This window comes from Syngnathus leptorhynchus, chromosome 22 (genome assembly GCF_054491065.1).
Source record: "Syngnathus leptorhynchus isolate UIUO chromosome 22, UIUO_Slep, whole genome shotgun sequence".
In the NCBI taxonomy this organism is placed as follows: Eukaryota; Metazoa; Chordata; class Actinopteri; order Syngnathiformes; family Syngnathidae; genus Syngnathus; species Syngnathus leptorhynchus.
In genome coordinates this window covers 6,998,203-7,020,061 of record NC_141216.1, presented here as the reverse complement: position 1 = coordinate 7,020,061, position 21,859 = coordinate 6,998,203, and the positions used below count along the sequence as shown (strand labels likewise).

Sequence of the window (21,859 nt, the reverse complement as noted above, 5' to 3'; positions counted from 1 at the left end):
TCAGGAAAACGAAACTGAAATCTCCGAGTGGTTTCGTGGGAAACCACTCGGAGACACATGACTTCAGTGCTGGCATTTAAACGTCCGAAGTTCACGCTGCAGTTTGGAGAGCGACGCAAACTGAACACACCGCATCCAAAGCTCTTCTACCTTTCCAGGTAAAATATTACATTTGTGCTCATATTTTCCGTCCGTGACATTGGAGCCACAATGTTTTCTACTTTGTAAAACGGAATAGCATATTCGAATTTCGAATATTCGACACCCGAACCCGATACATTTTCCTATCTAGTTAAATATATTTTTCTACGAAGAAAAAAGAAAAGAAAAAAGAGGGGAGATCCCGCAGTTTTTGTTGCAAGAGAAATCTGTAAGTGGTTGCGGTAAATTAAATTAGTGCTCCTGCAGTTTTTGTTGCTCAGAAATATTGTCAAAGTAAAGTAAGTAGTTGTGGTATGTTAATTGTTAATTTAATGACGAAATCACGTCATTTAGAGCAAAAAAAACCCCCCAAAAATACCCACCTTCCCAACTGCGTTTCATTTTATTCATTGTTGGATTTAAAATCCATTTTGACGTCTATGATACAGTGCTGTCCTCTAGTGGTCAGGAATATTTAGAGCTGTGCTGTAAAAGCTGAAATAGGAAGGTGGATGGTTTAAAAAAAAAACAACTTTAGAATGACTTGTCATTTTTATAATTTTTGTACCACAAAAGCTGCCATTCAAAAGGGGTGTGAAGACTTTTTATATCCATTGTATATAAATTGCGGTCTCAAAACCAGTATGGTGTTCAGTTGTCGTGAAAGCTATTAGTACATTGCCCCCCCCCCCCAAAAAAAAGAGCAATCTGTATGCTGTTTATATTCTGTTTAAAATATGTCCTTACTTCGATAGAGATGGCTAATCCCAAACCTCTGCTCATCGAGTGGCTTCGGGATCAGATTAACAGCGGCAATTATCCTGGCGTCTGCTGGACCAACCAGCAGCAAACTGAATTTTGCATCCCTTGGAAGCATGCTTTGAGACAAGACTCTTCTGAGAGTGATGTTCTCATCTTCAAGGTACGGAATTGCACTTCTGTTCAAATGTGTGCGGAAAAATACGGTGGTTAGTTTGAATGGTTTATTTAAATATATCATTTATTTTAAATCATTTATGAACATTTGAAATCGGAATTTTGATATGTCATTTAATTGTAATTTAGCAACTAACCTGTTCATAAACTAAATTAAGTAGAAATATTATGGATTTTAATAAAGCAATATTAGTAGGAAGGTGCAATATTAACAAGAAATATTACAGGACTCTTGTTCATTTACAGCGAATGTAAAAAGTCTACACACCCCTCTTGTAACTGCTTATCACCTAAAGAAAAAAACAAAAAAACTTACCGACAAGTGTGGTAGCGACATCATCATGTTGTTCTCTAGCTGGACCTGCAGAATTTAGACAAGGTGGAGGAAATTAGGAACGGTTCCAAATGAGTAAACACAAAACTTGAAGAAATTGATAAAGACAGAAAAAAAAATTGGATTCATTGAACTTTATTGGGGTTCAATTAGAGGCACCCACAATGCCTGAATAGTTGTTCTTGTGCAATTTGAATGTGTGTCTGTAGAACTGGGCAAAAGTGAGTGGCAAAGGGAACATCAACGGCGATTCCTCAGTGTGGAAGAGAAACTTCCGTTCGGCGCTGCGAGTCAAAAAGTTCAAATTGATCTCAGACAACAAAAATGACACCTCAAACCCCCACAAGGTGTTTCGCTGGCCGAACGAGTCGACTTCAGAAGGTGAGCCAGTTAAACAAGATGGCTCACTAAATTTGATAGATGATATATTGTTTTCTTTTTAGACATGTTTTCCGCTGCACCACCCAGCCAACGTGAGCCGGATCACCATGAAAGTCCTCCCATCCAAGTACGTGCATGTGTTGTGTGTGTGTCGGCCTTCTCAAAAAAAACGCAAATGTCTGCCTTTTAGAGCTACGTCGTCCCATTCACGGATCTCTATCGTCCAATCCGAGGTGAGTGTCGCCCATATTAATAAATCCTATGACGGCCTTCTCTGGTCTAAATCAAAATTTGCTGACAGAATCCACTCCCCATGAGGACATTCTACAAAGATGTCTCAAGGATCTTAACATTGGGCCTCAAGCAGGTAACAGCAATTTGATTCACCCTTCAAACTACCGGATTGAACTAATCCAACAAGTTTTGGCCCATAAAGTACCTTTCTTTGCACTGTCGATTTATTCACTTCCTCACAACTTTTTCCAGTCTATGAGCTTCCTCCCGAGCAACAGCATGTGATTGGCAGCGGTGCGTTGCCATGGCAACAGTCATATCCAGCAACGGTAGAGCGCGCGGTCAGCCAAGCTCAGTTCCCCGGGCAACCGGCGCATCCGATGGAGGGAGCTGTGGATGAGGCGTGTGGGGGGCAATTAGCAAAGCAGTTTTTAGATGACATTAATAAAACCAAGGATGGAGATCATTTCAGTAAGTGAAATTAAACTGAGACATTGTCAAGATTTTGAATGACAATACATCTATTATTTATCGTGAATATCAATCGAGTCGATGCATTTTCTCTCCGGCATGTTCAGAGACCGAATTCCGGATCATTGTGCACTACAGAGGGAAGAAGGTGTCGGAGCAGCTGGTTCCCAACGAAGCTGGATTCCGCTTAGTTTACCGGTAACGTCAAAATAAAACCTAATAGCCAAGTTACTGAAGAATTCAAAACATCTCTACTTCAGGCCCGAACAGGTGGAGCCGGTGTTGGACCGCGAATCGGGCCTGACTCTGGTCTCCTTGCCGAAACCGCTCACCATCAAGGACCAAACACAAGCCAGACTGACACAGCATATCCTGGACAAGCTGGGCAGGGGCTTGGACATCGGCGTGTCGGGCGACGTCGTTTACGGCCAGAGACGAGGCGAAAGCAAAGCTTTTTGGAGCCTCTCAAAGTTTGACCAGAGCGGACTCCCACGGGAAATCTCCAAACTGCAGCCGGTCCCGCTTTACCTGTTCAGGGACTTTCTCCGTGGTAAGATTATCCCCTTTTTCTCATGTGTGGTATTTAGGGTTAGATTGATAGTTCTGTCTTCTTCAGGAATACTGGACTTTATATCAGTCGAAGGTACGGAGTGTGCATCCTGCTCGCTTTTCCTGTGTTTGGGTGAGAAATGGCCTGACCCACAAAAGGGTCCTTTGTCCAAGAAACTCATCACAGTGGAGGTGAGGTCTACTGCTACTGCTTTATTGTATTGATTAAGATATTAAGAAAAAGAATCCACACCTTTGTCAGGTGGTGCTCACATCTTTGGAGCACTTGAAGAACATGGCGGTGGAGGGTGGCGCGTCCTCTTTGAAGTCCGTCGACCTGCAAGTGTCGCTGGAAGAGATGATCCTAGGCTGACGCCGGCCGGGCTTTTTTTTCAGAGTGTATTTGAGGTTTACATTTTTCCTTACCTTTCTTCGCGCCTCTGCGAAAAACTGCTTCGTGTGCAAACGCAATGAAGGAGAATGCCAGTCATCCTGTTCTCATCATTTGTTTAATTACTATAACCACATGTCAGTCTTCATTAAGATGACATTAAATGACTAACACATAACGCTGACTAATTATGAAATGAGAAGATGCATCTAAAACCACAAAAATCACAACGGCTGTCGTCGCTAGTTTTCATTCAACAGCTTTTGCACTAATAATGAGATCACCATTGTAGTGACATTTTTGTGTCGTGATGTTTTCGATGTAAAATATGTGCCTTACCTTGACAAAATTTGGAAAATACTTCCATAAATGTTCAAATAAATAATAAATAAAGGTTTGTTCTTCTAAAGGGAAGGAAAATATCTCAAAACGGAATGTCCATCTCTTGGTTGTCACTCATCTTACCTACTATCATAAATATTGAAGCATTAAAATAGGTTCTCAAAAGTGGGACCAGGGACCCCTCACAGGGGTGAAATATTTCCAATCACCAAAAAAAAAAAAAAGACTTTTCCAAGATAAAATCGTAATCTTATTGTATATATACTTTTTTACAGGCTACAAAAATACATCTTTATTCTCATAATAAGACTTTTATTCCCCAAAATATATTCTAAAATTACCTTACTTAATAATAATTAATTTTGAGGACCCTCAAGGTACGGTTATCGGACCTCTGGGGGGGTCCCCAGCCCTCCCTTTGAGAACCACTGCAGTAAAAGGATAAAATTGTACTTTCATTGATTCTTCTCAACTTCATCTGTATCTGAGGCCGATTCTTCGGCGAGGCTGTCCTCCCGCAGTCCTGCCATCGGGACCAGCTTCCCATCAGCGTCCACTCCCATTGGCTGAATGATGTTATCTCTGAAAAAAAATTCACATGATTTAATACAGCCAATGAAACTGGAATGGAGATTTACTATAATCCGTGTCATATTAGCAAAAACAAGGCAAAGCCATGTCAAATAGAAAAGTAGTGCTTGGGAATCATTTTTGGTGCATGTTATCTGTAAACATTTTATTGAGGGGCACCAATTATATTTTTTTGTTGTTTTTTTTTTGGGGGCAATTCACATCAGGGCTCCGTCCCTGGGGAATTATTGTACCGCGTGCCGACCTGGACAGCTTGTTGAAGATTCTAATCAGCCTCTTGGCCTCCTCCTCCTTCTCGTCCTCCGTCATGCCCTCCATGGGGTCCGGCTGCTCCGCCTCCACTCGCCCAGTCACCGGGTTGACTCGGTCTTTAACTTGAAGGTATTCTTCTGTGTCTGAGTCCGAGTCGCTGGAGTAGGTGGTCTCGCTGCACGAGCGTCGGGATGTCGGGCCACCCAAAAGGCCCCTTGTGGCCAGAAGACCTGCCGCGTTGCCGTAGCCCGTGTACTTGACAAAACGCCTGACTGGAAGGAAAATGGTAAACGCAGTTTTTTCAAATATGTTGACATTTTTCAAGCAAATCATCCAGAAAAAGTTTTTAATATAATTAGCACACACTTTGTTTTCCCACAATAACGGCTGGTTACCATTTTCCTTGCAGAGGACAAAAATGAGGTCAGCGGCACAGTGTTTGAGGTCGGTATCCAGGTGAGTCATGAGACGGATCAGGCGGCTCTTCACAGTGCAACCTTCTTCTGGCCTCTGAGAAACATCTCTCAGGGGAGGCAGAACCTGTGGTGGTTGAGTTATTTTGTCAAAATATTGATGTTTTTATTCCCGTCGCCATGACTTTGTTGGGCTCATTACATATTTCCTGATGTAGTGCCGCGTTTCTTTGTGTGCCCGGCAGCTCTCTGTCAGCAGATTGAGGATTGGTGTCAGTTTCTCTTTCACTTTATCCCCCTGAGAAGAGGAAAAGCACTCTTGTCTTACTGCCCACTGTACTGCAATGACCTACCTCCAATAAACAAAGGTTATACAGAAAACTGAATCTACGCAAGATAAAGAAAATGTGCGTCTCTAGAATGCTGAACGAACTCTTCCTCTATTAAGACGATCGATAGATTACCGATTCGAGACGCCTCTCCGTAAACAGCAGCAGGATTTGGACGCAGTCCATGTTGAGGCCGTGGCACCGCTCCGAGTCGGGCTGCGGCGGCACCATCAGGAGAACATCAAGACACTGGAGGGGCAGCGCCGACAACAGGTTGACTGTGTGACTACGCAGCAAAAACAACCACCCCAAAAAAGTCATAAGAATTTAGTTTAGTGTTAGAAAAGATGAGCGAGAAAAAAAAAAAAAAAAAGCCTCACCCTTGCAGTTCATCAGTGTCCTCAGGCATCACGCACTTCCGCATCAAGCAGAGACGCAAGATCGCCACGAGATGGCGGAAGAGAGCTGCATCATCCTGAATTGGGAACCAACAAAGTCACATTTTGTTTTTTAGGTATCTGTCCTGACACCTTAATTTAAAAAAAAAAAAAATTAATCATTTCCTGATCATTTTCCAACTCACCTCTGTGGGTGCCTGCCTGTGGGATCTGTGCGTGACGTTGAAAAGGATTTTGAGGATCTCGATGATGCGCTGAGAAGCCTCTGGAGAAATGGCTGGCGCCGCCGGGTCCAGCACGCACTCGTACTGCTCCTTCCACTGAGCCTCCAGGCAGCCCTCCAGAGCTGCTGAGAGCATTGAGACGCCTCCCTCCTGAGGAAGGAAGGAATTGGTAGAATGCTAAAAGTACAAGTACTGTAACATGCAGTCTCTTCAATGTCGGAGATTATTTCAGTCTTGTATATTCAATATTATTCTAAGCGTTTTGTTGATGTAGTGATTCTCAGCTCCCACAAGAGGGAGCCTGCGTACCACATTTTGAGAATGACTCTTTTAAAGCATGCATGGCCCAAATTTGGCTTACAGGCCATTCAAATTCAAAGTCTTCCGTCACCTGTTGAAGCTGAGCGCTGAGCTCTGGTCGCAGTGCAGTAACAAGGAAGGTGAGTCGTAATTCGTAGAACTGAACGCTGGAGGGAGCCGGGCAACTGACGCTAGAGGAGAGACGCTCTCTGAGGCCACATATTAACCTGAAACGAGGTGTTGTGTGTGTGTATACCATTTGTGGTTTGACTTGTTAATATAAACAAAGAAAAAAACCCCACCTGAGAGTGCTGAACCTCTCCTGTGCCCACGTGCTGTTGTACACCAAATTACACAAGACCTTCAAAGCCTCCTTCCTCTTCAGCTCCTCTCCTGACACGCTGTTGTCCTCCTCACCGTCGCCCTCCATTTTGCTCTCCCGTCGGTCCTTTCGCCCTTGCTCCAGCTCCTTGTGATGGATGCTGCCTCTGTGGCTGCTAGGCTGGCTGATGCCGTCCAGATGGCCGCAAAGGTCTGGCTTAGCGTCGTCTTCAAAGGTCGACGAGCACTCTCGGTCCGGATCGTCATCGCTGTCGTCGCCGTCCCCGCGACAGGAACGGGTTTGGACCTCCTGGGCGAGGGACGATATGATGTTGTCGTAGAAATCAGAGTCGGGCTCGTCGTCGTAGTTTGCTTCAGTGGAGTTCAGCCCGGCCGCTTTGGCCAGAGTGAGGAGAGCGTTGTCAGTCACCAAAGGGCCCAGGATCCTCTTATCTCGAGAGAGGATCCTCAGCGTTCGCAGAGCGACTTGCAGCAAGTAACAGGGGATTTCTGTTCTTATGAACCTCACCAGCACCACGGCCAAACCCTAAAGACAAACAAGGGCTTATTCGTGAATTTCTTTTGTGTGCGGAACCTGTCATTAGCTATTTGCTACAAAAGGCACCTATTCCATGTTTATTATACTTAGACTGGAATTACTCCATACCTGTCGGAGGAGGACACCTCTGTCTGCCGGGTGGTTCTCATTGGAGTCAGAGTCCGAATCGGTACTCTCCCTCACTTTATTCTTCCTGAACTGGTAAAACATAGAAAAGATGAAAACAACTGATTATCATTTGATTTTACAAAATGAGGATCTCATACCAATTTACTCATAAAGTCAAAGTCCGCTTTATTGTCAATTTCTTCACGTTAAGACGCACAAAGAGATGGAAATGACGTTTCCCACCGTCCCACGGTGACTAGACGCAGTACACGACACTTACAATCAAATAGCACAAAGAGTAAAAACGAACAGACAAGAGCAATGAATAAGTAAGAAGCAAATCACCCAAATAAATAGACAAATAAGAGCAGCAAAATGGAGCAGACAGCCAGACCATAGCGCAAAAGAACAGGACGTTATGCAGCCGAGGGTGGAGGGAATTCAAGATCCTGACAGCTTGGAGTATGAAGCTGTTTTTGAGTCTGGTGGCATCTGTACCCAGAGGGCAGAAGTTCAAACAAAGAGTGAGCGGGGTGACTCACATCACACACAATCGCGGTCGCCTTGCGGCTGAGACGGGACCAAATGTACTTAGTCAAAGTAAAAGCTGGTCTGGTTGAATTCAACGCGAAGCTATGATTCTGTCACATGAATGGCAACAGGTTAATTACAAAATGCACCTTCTACCATCTAGTGGAAGAACATTTGACCTCTGTACCTCTTCCAGTTTTCTTTGCTTTGGACGAGCAGCCGGCAAAGATACAAGAGAGAGAGAACAAAGAAAACGAGATCAATATTCCAAACAAAGACATACAGAGTGCTCACGTCGAAAAGACGGTTATGTGTCGGGGAAGGGTGGGGTGGGGTGTTGCGGTCTAACAGAGCACGCAGGCAGAGCGGATCAGGGACGACTGATACAGCAGAATTACTAATCGGGGATGGAATGTGTGTGTGCGTGCGTGTGTGTGTGTGTTGCGGTCGGCTTGAGGAAGAAGGCTGGATGATGTACGGGGATGAGACAGTGGGGAGTGACGCCGAGCGGGCGGATGCGGAGGCATACGGTAAAAGCTGATGCTTACTTTCTTCCTGTCCCTCTCCTCTGCGTCGAAGAAGAAGCACTGGGCGTACTGTTGGAACACAGCCACACGCGGCCATCGTCATACACGCCGCAAAACGTGTCTCTGCGTGTGTCTCTTACCTCCGTGTTGAATTTCTGCAGCTGGGTATGTGCGACGCTCACGTCCCCGTGCCTGATGCAGCGGATAATCTCCTCCACGTCCACCGTCATGCTTCCAATAATTAAAATGGAAGTTACACGACAATCACGGCGGAGATTAGGCGTTAATGGATTGACGAATGACCGCCGTGCGCTGGCAACGTAACGCCAAAAGGACTTAAATAGGACGTCAAAGTGCACAAAACGCAGTTTGCTTACCTTGACTGATTTTCTTTAACAATAGGACGATAATACGGAGGTGCGTTGTCACGGCAGCAGACGCTCCACTTTTTCTGAGTTGACGGACGCAGCGTGCGGAGGGAGTTCTGCTGGGTTCTGCGCTCTTCTGGCGGCGCTCCGCTTCTCCCCGCTCTCCCTCTCTCTCCTGTTAATCCAAGAGAGATGAAGGGGCCGCAGAGTTTATAATCCACTAATGGACTCCGAGTTTATATCTCCGTGATGACCGGCTAACCTTTTCTAGGTGTTGGCAGGCTCAAACTGTTTCTTCTTCCTCTATGTATCTACCTTCCTAAAAGAACGCCACTATTTACTATTACGAATACACCTCACGTGTTGCGCAATGGTTCTCAAATGCTAAACTCAGAGAAAAAAAAAAAAATAACGAGGACACTATCATTTAACAAAACATTCCAAAATGTCGCCCTGTGATTGGTTACGTTATTTATCTCCCTATTTGCCAGTCGAGCATTTACGAGGTGAAATCAATCCATTCTCAAGTTCAGTGTGGAAAAACACCAGTGGGTGACATTCTCAAATGATTTCCGACGGCTCGCTCAGATGAAGAGGATGTTTACATGCGTACTCACGAAGGTGTCTCGAGAGCTCCTAAAATTGCCCCCGAAAGAAGATAATAATATGATCGGCACTGTCGGGCTTTCCTGGCAGGATGCTCACCCTTGTGCCCGGTGGGTAGAGGAAGCAGGGCCGAGAGGTTCTCAAGTGTCCAACTGGTGGCCGCGACAACAGGATGTACACTGCGTCAAGGAGAACTGGGGGAAAAAGGCTCCCCCGCCGAGTGCCCCCGACGTATATTTGGTGAAAACCAACGGGGCACTCCAGACGGATGACCGTTGCAACAAACATTGTCACTGATGGATGATTTCCACTGCTAACACTTAATTTATTGCGACATTGTGACCAACTGTCCTAACACGCCGTCAATTTTACTCCGGCGACCGTAACGACGGTATCGGACTGAGCTTACATAATATGTCTTTGTGCGGTTCTGTTAGCATTAAGTCCATACATCCGTACGATTGTTACGGTTCTTGGTGAGAATGTAGGTCAGTGGCCAAACTTGACAATGTGCTTTTTTTTTTTTTTTTTTTAATACTAATCACGTGAAATTGCCCGATTGACCCGAGTGAACTTCATTTATCGCAGAGTGCATTTCGTAAAATATGCGTGTAAATTGCTCATTTGGCTCCATGCCTTGCAAGAAGGAGTGGAGTTCAGGAGCTGGTCATCTGAAGAGAGTTTGCTTTCTTTCAGCACGTAGTCCCTTTTCCTTTTGCCGCTGTGTCAGCGTGTAAATGAGGAAATGACAAAATAAAAAAAAATTCACATAAAGTCAGTCTTAATCATATGACGTGAGCTTTCTATGCATGCTACCTTGTGACAGGGCGATGACTCAGTGCTGTGACGACACGGGCCGGCCAGATGCTGCTCGCGGTGGAGGTAAACAATAGTTTCCCCGGTGGGAAGCCGTGCGCTAGAGAGATGAAGCGCCTGGAGTGAGGGAGGGGGTGAGAAAGTGTTTTCTTTTTTCAATTTATTCACAGTTGTAATAGTGCTAGAGTTGATTCGGTCAGCCATTGTTTCTTATGAGGAATATCTTAAGAGTACCCAAACACCTGCTGCAATAAAGCATGTAAAATTGCTACATTTCTGCCTGGGGAAAAACTTGTAGTTTTTTAATCCCTGCCTCCAGTTCAGCACTATTTTGAGGAAAAAAAAACGGCTGACGGCCTCACAAGTGATACTTGAAACATAATCGCAAAACTCAAGTAACGATTGATCGGACACCTAATTCTTTTTTGCGGTTAGCGCGGGAACACAGTGGTAACACGGGAGTATAGTCCGACAAAGGTGCGCGAGTTGTTTTTCTTCACATCGCATGTTGGGGATCGGTGGGAGCGAAGGACGTTTCAGAAATAAACACGCTTGATGGCAAATGTGACTCAAGGGGAAAAGGCACAGGAAAAACGGGGCGATAAAGCAAAGCCCGCGGCTGAGAATCAGCGTTATTTTGGGCCACTCTGCGCTTCCTGCAGGTGATGGAAAAGAAAGAAAGAAAGATTTGTGGAACAATTGCTCAGCAGCAAGTGGACCGAGAGTGGCGGGATGTAGAGGAAAAGGGGGGGAGGGACGCATCGGGGAAAGGGTGGGCCATTAGAATCAACGTCAACATTAAACAAGGTCACTTTGAGTATCATGGCATGTTCTCGCTGTTACTAAAAAGTTGCTTACATTTACCCGTGCGATAAATTAGGATGTAAAGGCCCCAGATGACGAGGATGGGAGTTGGCCCGGAGTGACCGTGACGACAGTCCAGACACGCCTCCTTCGCCCTTTCTGCCTATAAAAGACCCGAAAGCGACTCGACCATCACAAAGCGACAACGATACCACCTGTGGATTGACGGTTCACTCTAAACAGCGGATTTTGTCATTTTCTAGCTGGTAAGAGAACATTTGAGAAAGAAATCCTTCCAGAGCATAAGTTGACGTAATTGTTTCTCCGTAGATCACTACGGTATGGAGATAGCCGTTCTGCTGCTACTCGCCGTACCTTTCAACGTTGCCTCACCACTCAGAGCCACTCTCAGGTGAGTCAAGAGACACCTGCTTGCTTTACATTCTTTTTTTTTTTTGGGTTTCGGGCTCTCACGTGTTACCTGAATTTGTCGGAATCACAGCTTGGACAGCGACACCCCCGTTGCAGCAGACACGGTCGAGGCGTCGGGGTTGGAAAGGTCAGAGGAGGCGCAGGAGCGGCACGTTCCATTTCCGAAGATTGTTCCTTTTCGCTCAAGTGAGCAACGTCTGGACATGGACGCTATCAAACGCAGGTACTAAAAAAAAGAAAAAAAAAAAGGGAGTATTACTGTAGTAGTATACAGTTATTATGAAATAAATTCTGAACGGCTTAAACTGCGCATAATGTCATATCATCATTGACAGTTTGGTCATTATTTCTATTTAATCTTCCAGAATTGTTTTTATTTTTAAACTTACAATTTATGAAGATACCAGTTACGAGCGACCTGCACTCCCTAGGTTGTCTACCAATGCACATTTCCAGTTCCAATGTTTATTTTATTTTATTTTTTTACATTATATGAACACACCCTTTCCTCTTATACCAACAGCTCAGCAGGAAGACTACTTCTTCGCCAGAGGCGCGCGCCCCAGGCCGAATGCAAGTTGAGCACCTGCCACGTCCACAATTTGGCCAACACTTTAAACAACTTGGGCAAAAGGAACGGAAAAGACAAATCCAGTGACGTGAATAATCCCAATTCATTCGGCAGATAAAATGAACGATGTACCAAACTCCTCTATCATGTTCAAAACATTCTGATTGACTGGTACTTGTTATGGATGTATGTTATCTGCAAGTATATATATTTAATAATGCTTTCAAAGAAATCTATTTAATTGTATTAACAGTAATATATTTATGTTCAGATTAAAACCATGGCAAAACATGACAGCTTGTGTGGCTGCGCTTTTCCCTCCCCACACGAATGTAATCCAGGCTCAAGTGTGATATTTTTAGTCCTGTGCAAGAGTCTTCTTCACGTTTAAAAATTTGACAGCATGTATTGAAGGCAATGTTGATACAAGAGGCTTATCGCAAGTATGTTTAACCAGGAGAAACATTCCAAGTGCTCTCGAATAAATTGAGCTCCCCAAGAACCAGGACCAAGTGTGACATTTGTGTGGTTGTGAGATTGTGGGAGGTTCTGACAGTATTTGCCTCTTCCAACCACACCCTTACCTGTGCGCTTTTCTTGCTCTGCACCTTCCCTGCTTCGTCTGCACGGACTGAGAAACTGTGATCAAATCGGAAGTGGAAATAGTCAGTCAATTATGGTTAGAAAAAATCCACAGTTCATGTTGTTTCCTGACATCTTCCTCTGAATCAGAGGCGGGGGGAAAAGAAAACATGAGAGACACTGGAGACGTAGCAGACGGCGGACACAAAAACAACAAATCTGAAAAGGACCAGGTGAGGGCGGAAAAAAAATGTTTTTGCAATTGTTGTGGCGGAACTAGCAGTTGTGAAAGTTTGCAGACATCGAATGAGTCACAAAGACGCGACGTGCGCGCCCGTGCTAGCGCCCATTCAAGCATTGCACGTTTGCGTCTTCCTCATCAAACGCGAAGGCATTTCTTGTCATAAATATTTCTGGGAGACGTTGGCGTTTGGCCAAGACTCTTCCAAATGACAATTTTGCGTTGATCGCGTAACGCGGTGAAGTTAGCATCCAATAGTGTCAAATGCTATCTTAACAATAGCGGCTATCTGAATTTACACGAAACATTAGTGTTGTGTTGTCACTTTAAGCGTTCACCTGCTTTCAACGCTGTCTGTGGGTTTCTTTTTAAGAAGCAAAACACGAGACAAAGTCCACTTTGGAATGGACTACACGTTAAACTCGGCGAAAAACTTTCCGCCGTTTTTCCTCGAACACCAAAGTACAGTACAATACCGAAGTGAGTAATCACAATGGCCGCGTCCCATTTCGATTTGCTCAGCTGTCATGTGTGGGTATCACGTGGGTGTACTTTATGGAACAAGTCAATGAAACGCATCGCACTATGATTATTCCTTGAGAAATAAAGTTGTTTTTATTTGAATAATAAATAACATGATTTACCGATGCATGATGTAATATCAATCTATTGTTTGTTTCTTCTACTACAGTAATAGCAACATGCACTATACCTCACTTTAAATTGAAAAGTCAAAGTCCAACTGTTTTAGTATAAATATAAACAGTATGAATATAAATGTACATTGTGTAGAAATGGTCACTTATGTTGACATATTTATATTCTATTTGTGACTTTAGAGGCAAAAAGAAGTGTATTTTGCAATTGATAATGCTTTTAACATTCACCCATCTCAAGTCTTCACACTCTCTTCTCATACACACACTGGGGCAAACCACAGCACCTTGTCACAAGTCACAGTCGGGTGTTTAAATGGGGCATGCCTCACAGCAGCTATTTTCTATGAACTAACAACGTGCCATGATTTGATTTTCCATCAAGCTCAGAATTGCATTTCAAGTAACCTTGAATATGTTTTCCAGAGCTGGATCCCTAAAATCTTCAAGAAAAGAATTTGCACCACCTTTGTGGAAGATTCTTTCAGGTACTATGACATTCATACATTGATGCCTCACGGTTGTTGTTGTTTTTTTTTTTTTATTGACTTGAATTCCTTCATTTCTCTTAGTAATGGCGCCTTGTGCCAGTGCGGGGGGACAAGAGATACACACGCCTCCGTGGCTCTCGGCGACTTTTTCAGCACGGCCATTGTCAATCACTGGGACAGCGCCCAGCATTCCTCCGAATACCCAACGGATGCCTTCGGAGAGTTACAGTTTGCAGGCGCCAGCAAGCGGCACAGCTACGTGGGTGCTTTTTTTTTATGATTCTGATGGGTCCTATGACTCCGCGGCACTTAGCATGAATGATTTGATTTGTACCGGTACTGCAGTTTTTACGCTTGTCGTGGGACACACCGCCGTCTATGGTCTACACGCTGATGACCACCCACTGGGGTCTGCCCGCTCCCAACTTGGTGGTGTCTGTCGTGGGCGGCGAAGGCAGGACGAAGGTGAAGACGTGGGTGCGGGAGGTCCTCAGGCAGGGTCTGGTTAAAGCCTCCCAAAGCACAGGTAAAAACATCAAGCAAGCGACGGGCTACAACAATCACATCGATGACTCATCACTCTGACCTTTCCTAAGATCATGTGAAAAGTGTTTTTGTACTTGGAAACAAAAAAGGTCATGCCAATAAAGCCAGGGGCTCCTTGAGGGTGTGAAGTTAAATTTGGAACGACAATGGGCTTTTCTTCCTGACAAGTGCAGGTGGCGCACGGCGTTCCCCTGCCACCTGAGGTCATTTGGACCGGCTTTCCTCTCGGAAGGATCAAAGCAAAAATAATCACACCCTTGCGCGGTTTTTCTTTTGATGACTGTTTTTCTTCCTAGTGACCCTTTTTCAAGCCACATTTCTTGCGCCTTTTCAGGAGCTTGGATTTTGACGGCGGGCCTGCGCCAAGGTGTCGGCAGGTGCGTCGGCGAGGCGGTGAGGGATCACGCCACCGCAGCGTCGTCGCTCTCCCTCAATAAGGTGGTGGCTCTGGGCGTCGCTCCCTGGGGCCTCGTCCACAACCGCAATCAGCTGGTCAATGAACAGGTTGTCCTCCCACTCTCACCCAAACCTTGTTTTGGATTTAGAACCGAGGCCAAGTTTAGTTTTTCACCCAATACTTGTGTCTATCTATCTCGGAATCTCCAAAACTGAATTTCTTTACCTTTACTAAAAGAACACCTGCCACGAACCTTTCCCTTGATTCTTCTTCTTGCAGGGCAGTTTTCCTGCCAAGTATTATGTCCACAACACAACCCAGGACTCGTGCTGCCTGGATAACAATTACCAGGCTTTCCTGCTGGTGGATGACGGCAGCATGGGACAAAGAGGTGGCGAGACGGGCTTCAGGGCCAAACTGGAGGACTACATCTCCCACCAGCGCACGGGCATTTGGGGTAACTGCTTTTGTTTTAAATGGGGCCCATTGTGTGACTGAATTGTTTTTATTTTTTTTATACATTCAATCTGAAGGTCAGCTGCCTCCATTGTCGGTCGCCCCCACCCACCCCCTTGTTGTTATTCTTGCAAGTATTTTTACAAGGATCCAACCGGAATTCAAAGAAAGCACGGATCTTACTCCCTAATGAATCACGCTCTACTAGCCCGTAATGTGTTATGCAGAATTTATTGTGTTGACTCCTGAACTGAAGGTATGTGATGATCCTGGCAGCCTTTGCATGCCCGAACACGCTTTTGACACGTCAAGTCAAGAGGAGTGCAACAACAGAAATGAACCAAATGCCTAAACTGCTTTAACTCTTGCCTAATAAAAAAAAAATGCATTGATTATAAAATCTTAACAAAAGCGTTTTGGACAATTTGTATGGTTTTTTTTTTTTAAACACATCCACAGTAATAAGAGGATGTGCACACTTTTGCAAAGACTGTTAGTCATTTTTTTCAGGAAAAGTTTTGAAATACTTGAATTTATTTCTCATTACAACACAAAAACATTTGAACAGGGGTGTGCTTTTTTTTTTTTTTTAATTCTCAGTACTAATATTCTTACACATAGGCTTGTATTGATAATAGTAAATTGAGAATATTCCTTCTGTCTCGTTTTATTTTTTTGTTTTGTTTTTTAGGCAGCGGCAGTATCGACATCCCAGTTCTTTGCATGCTGGTATCGGGAGATGCAACTCTACTCGAGGTAAAACCATATATATATATATTTTTTTTTAATGCATCAAAAAAACCACACACCCTGAAGAAACATGTCCCTATTTCCTTTGTTACCAGAGAGTTGATCTCTCTCTGAAGAGCTCCATGCCCTGGTTGGTGCTAGCGGGTTCAGGAGGTACGGCTGACTTCCTGAGTGACATCGTGAAGAACTTATCGTTAGCGCCGGTCGTCCCGTCTTCCGGCGAGGGTGACAGTGAGGCCGGGCCCAGTGTGGATCTGAAAGACAGGGTGGCAGAACGGGTTCGCAAATATTTTCCCTCCGAAGTGGAGACGGACAAACTTGTTGAGCGTGTAAGTGCAACACCTCTTGTCACACCTGTGTTATTATTGTGTGTGGTAGTGTGTGTTTTTTTTAAATCATTATTCTTTTTTATATAAGCAGCTGGCAGGAAGGCCCAGCAGTAAGTGGGCAAATATGATTATTTGATGAAATAATCGGTGAATGTATTATGAGTTTATTTAAAAAAGAATTAATTTGAATTCCTGAATTAATATGGTACGATTCAAATGAATTGCCTCTTTTACATGTGTTTGCTTTCTAAATGAATTGCGTTCCACGAGCGCCAAAGTTTGTCCAGCCCTAGTTGTACCCGACAATAGATGAACCTCTGAGGTTGGGGTTGACCTTTCTTTTAATGCCGCTGGGCTCAAAATTCCCTCGCAGCACAGACAGGATATTTCATAACAGACATGGAATGTTGCCAAGTCATTTCCAAAGGGGATAAACGCTCACAAGACGGATCCCTTGCTACAATGGCCCCTTCAATGTGCGACACCATCCACTAGACACTGCTGTTCTTGAAACAACAAACACTTTGTTCAACATTCTCTCCTTCTTTGTGGACTTCTCCAGGCTCTGAGCATCTACCAAAACAAAGACCTGATCACCATCTACCACGGCGAACAGGAGGGCCCAAACGACTTTGACACGGTGTTGCTCAACGCTTTGGTGGGAGGTAGAGTCGAAATATCCAAGACACATTCGAGACACCTTTCAGGTGGCAGCCTAACTTTAAACACCGCGCCCAACACTTCCCAGCCTCTAAACAGCGGGTGTCGGTCGACCACAGCCCGTACAACGAAGAGCTGAAACTGGCCGTCGCGTGGAACAGAGTGGACATCGCAAAAAGTGAACTCTTCAATGGAGACATCCAATGGAGGGTGAGTAGAAAGGACACTGAGAGCCAGATGCAAACAGAAATGTCACATCTGAAGTTGTAAAATGACCTCAACCAGTACAAAGACCTGGAAGACTCCATGACCGACGCCCTGGTCAACGACAAGCCTCAGTTTGTGCGCCTCTTCACCGAGAATGGCCTCAACATCCTGGAATACCTGACCTACGGCCGGTTGGAGAGCCTCTATAGATCAGTGGCTGACGGGACACTTCTCTACCAGCTTCTCCAGCGCCGCCTGCTGGAAAGACTCGGTACGCCGTCGCACCTGCAGGAGACTCCCGGCAAAAGTGCAGCTGAGAAAATTCACAGTGGACCAGTGTCTGAGCTCAGTCTTTTTGAGGTGAATTTCTTTCTTTCTTTTTTTTTTTTTCTTAAATGTGTGCCAATCTTTATTATTCATTTTGTTATGTTTCCTTTTCTCCTTAGGTGTCAAGAGTGCTAGAATTGTTAATGGGTGACGTCTGTCAGCCATTCTATTATGATCCCTTGGATTTGGAGCAAATCACATCCAAGAGGAGAGCAATGAGGGTATTTTTTTCTTTATTCGTTCATTCATTTATCTATTTATTGGGCTTTTACATTAAGATGATGATGTCACTTTCTTAAGAGTCATGTTGCGAGGCAAATACACGTGAAACGCTGCATCATGTGAATTGATGGTGGGCGCATGTTTTAAATTGCTTAAACTATGATAAATATAACAATGGATAAAAATATATTGAGAAATATAAATTTAACAACTATACATAACATAACATTGAGACTATGAACATTTTTTTTATATGATCTCTCTTTATTGAACATATCCAACCTGTTGGTTGTCTTTCCAGCGTGCCAGTAAGTTGCTGCGTGGCGACTGTTTGTATCGGGAGAGGCGTTGCCTCTTCCCCTGGGCTTCGCTCTTCATCTGGGCCGTCCTCCAGAACCGCAGCGAGATGGCCACTTTCTTCTGGGAGATGGTAGTTTTCCAGATGGACTCGTTTAATGAACAAAACATTCTTGAAAGAACTGTTCTACTTCTTCTTTTCAGACAGGAGAGTCTGTATTGAGTGCATTGAGTGGCTGCAAGATTCTAAGGGAACTTTCCAAACTGGAAACTGAGACGGAAACCAAACTCTCGATGAAAGAGATGGCCCAGAAATTTGAGAATCTTGCACATGGTAAAAGCAGAAACATCACAACAATTTAGCAATATTGAGCTAAAGCTAAATTGCATCACTTTGTGTGGTTATTTCATATTTTATATACCTTGGCCTTATTATTTATTTCCTGAATTTCAGATGTCTTCAGTTCTTGTTACCGTAGCAACGAAAGTCGTTCCTTCACTTTGCTGATTCGCAAATCGCCGGTGTGGGGCGGGACCACTTGCCTCCAAATGGGCACGAGTGCGGACGCCCGGCTTTTCTTCAGCCACGATGGAGTCCAGGTGGCTGGCTTTATTTCCACTCGGCGCACGGACGGGCAGATCTCTTAGCGCTTAGTGAACGGACTCTTTTTTTTTTTTTTTTTTTTCCCCTCTTTCCACAGTCTCTTTTGTCCCAAATTTGGTGGGGTGACATGAAGAGGAACACAGAAGTGTGGAAACTCTTGCTCACTTTCTTCTGCCCCATCCTCTGCTACACCAACTTGATCTCCTTCAGGTAACTTGACATTCTCGTGAACAATATCCTTAAGGGACTTGTGTGTGTGTGTGTGTATATCTATCGGGGTGTCCCTTCCATCTTGCAGGTCACAAGAAGAGAACCTACTGGAGAAAAATGTCAATCCCAGCGAGGACCCCGTTTGCCGAGACAACAGCCACTACGGCACCACCGTCTTCTCCTTCTCTGACATTAAGCACATGTAATCAACTCGTATTCATTTCATCTTGGTGTTTGATGGCGTCCGCAAAACTGAAATCATATTTTGGTTCCATCTCTAGTGAAGCAGACTCTCAAGGCGTCTACTCTCCCAGAACTGCCACCATCAGAGGTGAATCATCCTTTCCCCCCCGTTTTGTAAAAACGTCGAAAATCCTCATTGGAGTTTTCGTTCAGGCCGACCTCTCTCCCCGAAAACTCCCGAACGGCCGTTCGTCGTGTCCAGATGGCGTCAGTTCTGGTTTGCGCCAGTCACCTCCTTTTTGGGCAACGTCCTCATGTACTTCCTCTTTCTGCTGCTTTTCGCCTACGTGCTGCTGGTGGATTTCAAACCGCCGCCCCCCGCGGGTCCCGCCATAACTGAGCTGGTGCTTTATTTCTGGGTCTTCACCATGGTGTGTGAGGAGATACGAGAGGTAATTTACCACCACCAAATTTGCAATTCCCACAATGTCTTTAACTAATGTCTTTCTTTGCCAAGACCTTCTTTTTAGGGACGATGACTTTGCGCCAGAGACTCCGAGTGTACATTCAAGACGTTTGGAACAAATGTGACCTCACCGCCATTGTACTGTTCATCATCGGCTTAATTTGCAGGTAAGGGATCATTAGCGCGTTGCAAATTCTGTGTTTAACCTCAATTAAACCGAGGCACACGATTGACATTCTCGGAATATTTCACGGCGTGTCATCTCACCAAAAAATGTCACGCCAATTACAAGTTTGTGGGTTTTCTCCGGGCACTGCGGTTTCCTCCCACATCCCAAAAACATGGTTGGCAGGCCGATTGAAGACTCTAAATTGTCCTTAGGTATGAGTGCGAGTGCGGATGATTGTTCGTCTCTGTGGGTGCCCTGCGATTGGCTGGCAACCGGTTCAGGGTGTCTACTGCCCGATGACGGCTGGGATAGGCTCAAGCACGCCCCGTGACCCCCGTGGGGGGGGGACAAAGCGGTTCAGAAAATGGATGGATGGATTTATATGAACTACATCTACTTATTTCTTCACATTGTAACCGTGATTGTTAAAATAACATTCGTGACATGCTAACGTGACAGATTCTCAGCTGAGCAAACTATGGCTGACTTAAAAAAAATATTTGTCTTGTAGGATGTTCAACTGGTCTTATGAATTTGGCAGAGATGTTCTGTGTGTGGATTACATGGTGTTCACACTCCGCCTCATTCACATCTTTGCCATTCACAAGCAGCTAGGACCCAAAATCATCATAGTGGAAAAGATGGTAAGAATTAAAAAAAAAAAAGAAATTGACGAAACACATCAAGAAGGTACCTTTTTTTTTTTGTTGGTATTTTAGATGAAGGATGTCTTCTTCTTCCTCTTCTTCCTGGGGGTGTGGCTGATGGCCTACGGCGTAGCCAATCAGGCTTTGCTGTACTCCTACGACCCCCGACCCGATCACATTTTCCGCCGGGTTTTCTACAGGCCGTACTTGCACATATTTGGACAGATCCCCGTGGAAGAAATGGATGGTAGCGATGCACGATGGCGACTTTTTTTCTTTTTTTACAATTCTATCTGACAGCTTTTGATCTTCTCAGTGGGGAAGGATTGGGACATGCCGTGCACCAGAAACGTGACGCTGATCGACGGCGGTGAAGAACCGTGTCGGGTTACGTACAGTAACTGGCTGGTGGTAATCCTGCTGGTTGTTTACCTGCTGGTCACCAACATCCTGCTTATCAATCTTCTCATTGCCATGTTCAGGTAGATGTCTCAGCCCCCCCCACCCACCGCCACCCCTTCCATTTTTTTTTGTCACTCCTGTTTTGTTTTTGTAGTTACACTTTCAATGAAGTGCAAGCCAACAGTGACATCTACTGGAAGTTCCAACGCTACAACCTCATCGTCCAGTACCACTCACGCCCCTCGCTGGCCCCGCCCTTCATCATCCTCTCTCACATCAATCTCTTTATCAAAAGAAATATCCGCAAGGTCTCATCTGTCAAGATCCACCACTTCGGTTTGTGTTGTTTTTTTTTTTTGTTTTTTTTCCCCGTCCACCAATTTTGGCACAAGGGCTTAACTTGTTTGCGTCTCGGCAGTGTTGCAGCTCAAAGGCAAGAGGGCAAACAGACTCATGACGTGGGAAACCATCCAGAAGGAAGATTTCTTGACCACTCAAAGCAAAATCCAAAAGAGCAGCGACTCGGAGAGGCTCAAGCGCATGTCGACCAAGTGAGCCGTTTCAATCCGAGCGGAATTTACCTTGTGAATAAAATGTCGTCTTTTGCAGGGTGGATGGTGTGATGAAATATCTGACTGAGGGCAGAGACTTTGACCACAGACTCAGGACTTTAGAGACTGAGGTACAAAAATACAATTCGGAAGTGATTGATCAGTTGTGTTTACGAATCTTTTTCTCCCACAGATGGAGTATTGCTCCAGCGCACTAAGTTGGATTGTGGATACTTTGGCGCAAGGCAGCTCATTCAAACCCCCTCGGCCCCCCCCAAACCTGAGAGGTACGTTCCGATATTATTCCCGCTAGTACTTATCACACTTTTCATGATTATTATGATTATTTTTGTTTTACACAGATTCATTCACACCATCTTCTTGAGGAGGGGGGTCGGGGGGGGGGGCGTGTCCCACACAGACCTTTGACCTTAACTGTTGCCATGCCAACTGCCTGCCAAAATGGTTTTGTTACTCACTAGAAGCTATCAATATTGTTACAGTATCGAATATAGTACAGATTTTTTTAAGTGCAAT

At 44.8% G+C, this 21,859-nt stretch overlaps 4 protein-coding genes across 14 annotated transcripts; 3 read left to right on the top strand and 1 right to left on the bottom strand.

Annotated features, from left to right (window-relative positions):
- Positions 1 to 22: 22 nt before the first annotated feature.
- Positions 23 to 3,865, top strand: irf3 (interferon regulatory factor 3). 2 transcript variants are annotated; one of them, XM_085903233.1, is made up of 11 exons: positions 23 to 158; positions 897 to 1,063; positions 1,621 to 1,792; positions 1,855 to 1,919; positions 1,983 to 2,025; positions 2,094 to 2,159; positions 2,279 to 2,497; positions 2,605 to 2,695; positions 2,758 to 3,047; positions 3,114 to 3,238; positions 3,309 to 3,865. In XM_085903233.1, exons 2-11 carry the CDS (start codon positions 899 to 901, stop codon positions 3,417 to 3,419), a joined length of 1,347 nt encoding a protein of 448 aa, XP_085759359.1. In that variant the 5' UTR covers positions 23 to 158; positions 897 to 898; the 3' UTR covers positions 3,420 to 3,865. The 2 variants fall into 2 exon arrangements, with proteins under 2 accessions (XP_085759359.1, XP_085759358.1); XM_085903232.1 differs by having other exon boundaries at positions 2,758 to 3,238.
- Positions 3,672 to 13,269, bottom strand: LOC147039845 (chaperone Ric-8A-like). Of its 10 annotated transcripts, XM_085903224.1 has the most exons (21): positions 13,091 to 13,269; positions 12,514 to 12,568; positions 11,408 to 11,584; positions 10,981 to 11,089; positions 10,123 to 10,239; positions 9,406 to 10,027; positions 8,963 to 9,019; positions 8,710 to 8,875; positions 8,473 to 8,563; positions 8,354 to 8,401; positions 7,993 to 8,010; positions 7,275 to 7,364; positions 6,589 to 7,154; positions 6,378 to 6,513; positions 5,948 to 6,136; positions 5,745 to 5,839; positions 5,500 to 5,650; positions 5,238 to 5,333; positions 5,018 to 5,162; positions 4,604 to 4,894; positions 3,672 to 4,361 (listed from the first exon to the last, which is right to left on the bottom strand). In XM_085903224.1, the coding sequence occupies exons 9-21, from the start codon at positions 8,560 to 8,562 to the stop codon at positions 4,126 to 4,128; spliced, it is 2,151 nt and encodes a 716-aa protein (XP_085759350.1). In that variant the 5' UTR covers position 8,563; positions 8,710 to 8,875; positions 8,963 to 9,019; positions 9,406 to 10,027; positions 10,123 to 10,239; positions 10,981 to 11,089; positions 11,408 to 11,584; positions 12,514 to 12,568; positions 13,091 to 13,269; the 3' UTR covers positions 3,672 to 4,125. The 10 variants fall into 10 exon arrangements, with proteins under 10 accessions (XP_085759350.1, XP_085759346.1, XP_085759356.1 ...); XM_085903220.1 differs by lacking the exon at positions 8,963 to 9,019; XM_085903230.1 differs by lacking the exon at positions 8,963 to 9,019 and having other exon boundaries at positions 4,615 to 4,894.
- LOC147039846 (uncharacterized) lies at positions 10,928 to 12,420 on the top strand. Its single transcript, XM_085903234.1, has 4 exons — positions 10,928 to 11,192; positions 11,257 to 11,338; positions 11,429 to 11,581; positions 11,882 to 12,420. Exons 2-4 carry the CDS (start codon positions 11,268 to 11,270, stop codon positions 12,045 to 12,047), a joined length of 390 nt encoding a protein of 129 aa, XP_085759360.1. The 5' UTR covers positions 10,928 to 11,192; positions 11,257 to 11,267; the 3' UTR covers positions 12,048 to 12,420.
- Positions 12,448 to 21,764, top strand: LOC147039844 (transient receptor potential cation channel subfamily M member 4-like). The gene is made up of 29 exons (XM_085903219.1): positions 12,448 to 12,594; positions 12,662 to 12,744; positions 13,835 to 13,896; positions 13,981 to 14,158; positions 14,245 to 14,425; positions 14,780 to 14,949; positions 15,122 to 15,299; positions 15,990 to 16,054; positions 16,144 to 16,377; positions 16,940 to 17,042; positions 17,126 to 17,247; positions 17,323 to 17,604; positions 17,691 to 17,792; positions 18,095 to 18,223; positions 18,295 to 18,424; positions 18,545 to 18,690; positions 18,792 to 18,904; positions 18,993 to 19,106; positions 19,186 to 19,235; positions 19,301 to 19,539; positions 19,605 to 19,720; positions 20,234 to 20,366; positions 20,442 to 20,616; positions 20,686 to 20,851; positions 20,926 to 21,107; positions 21,190 to 21,322; positions 21,381 to 21,453; positions 21,516 to 21,609; positions 21,685 to 21,764. Exons 2-29 carry the CDS (start codon positions 12,682 to 12,684, stop codon positions 21,705 to 21,707), a joined length of 3,756 nt encoding a protein of 1,251 aa, XP_085759345.1. The 5' UTR covers positions 12,448 to 12,594; positions 12,662 to 12,681; the 3' UTR covers positions 21,708 to 21,764.
- Positions 21,765 to 21,859: the final 95 nt, after the last annotated feature.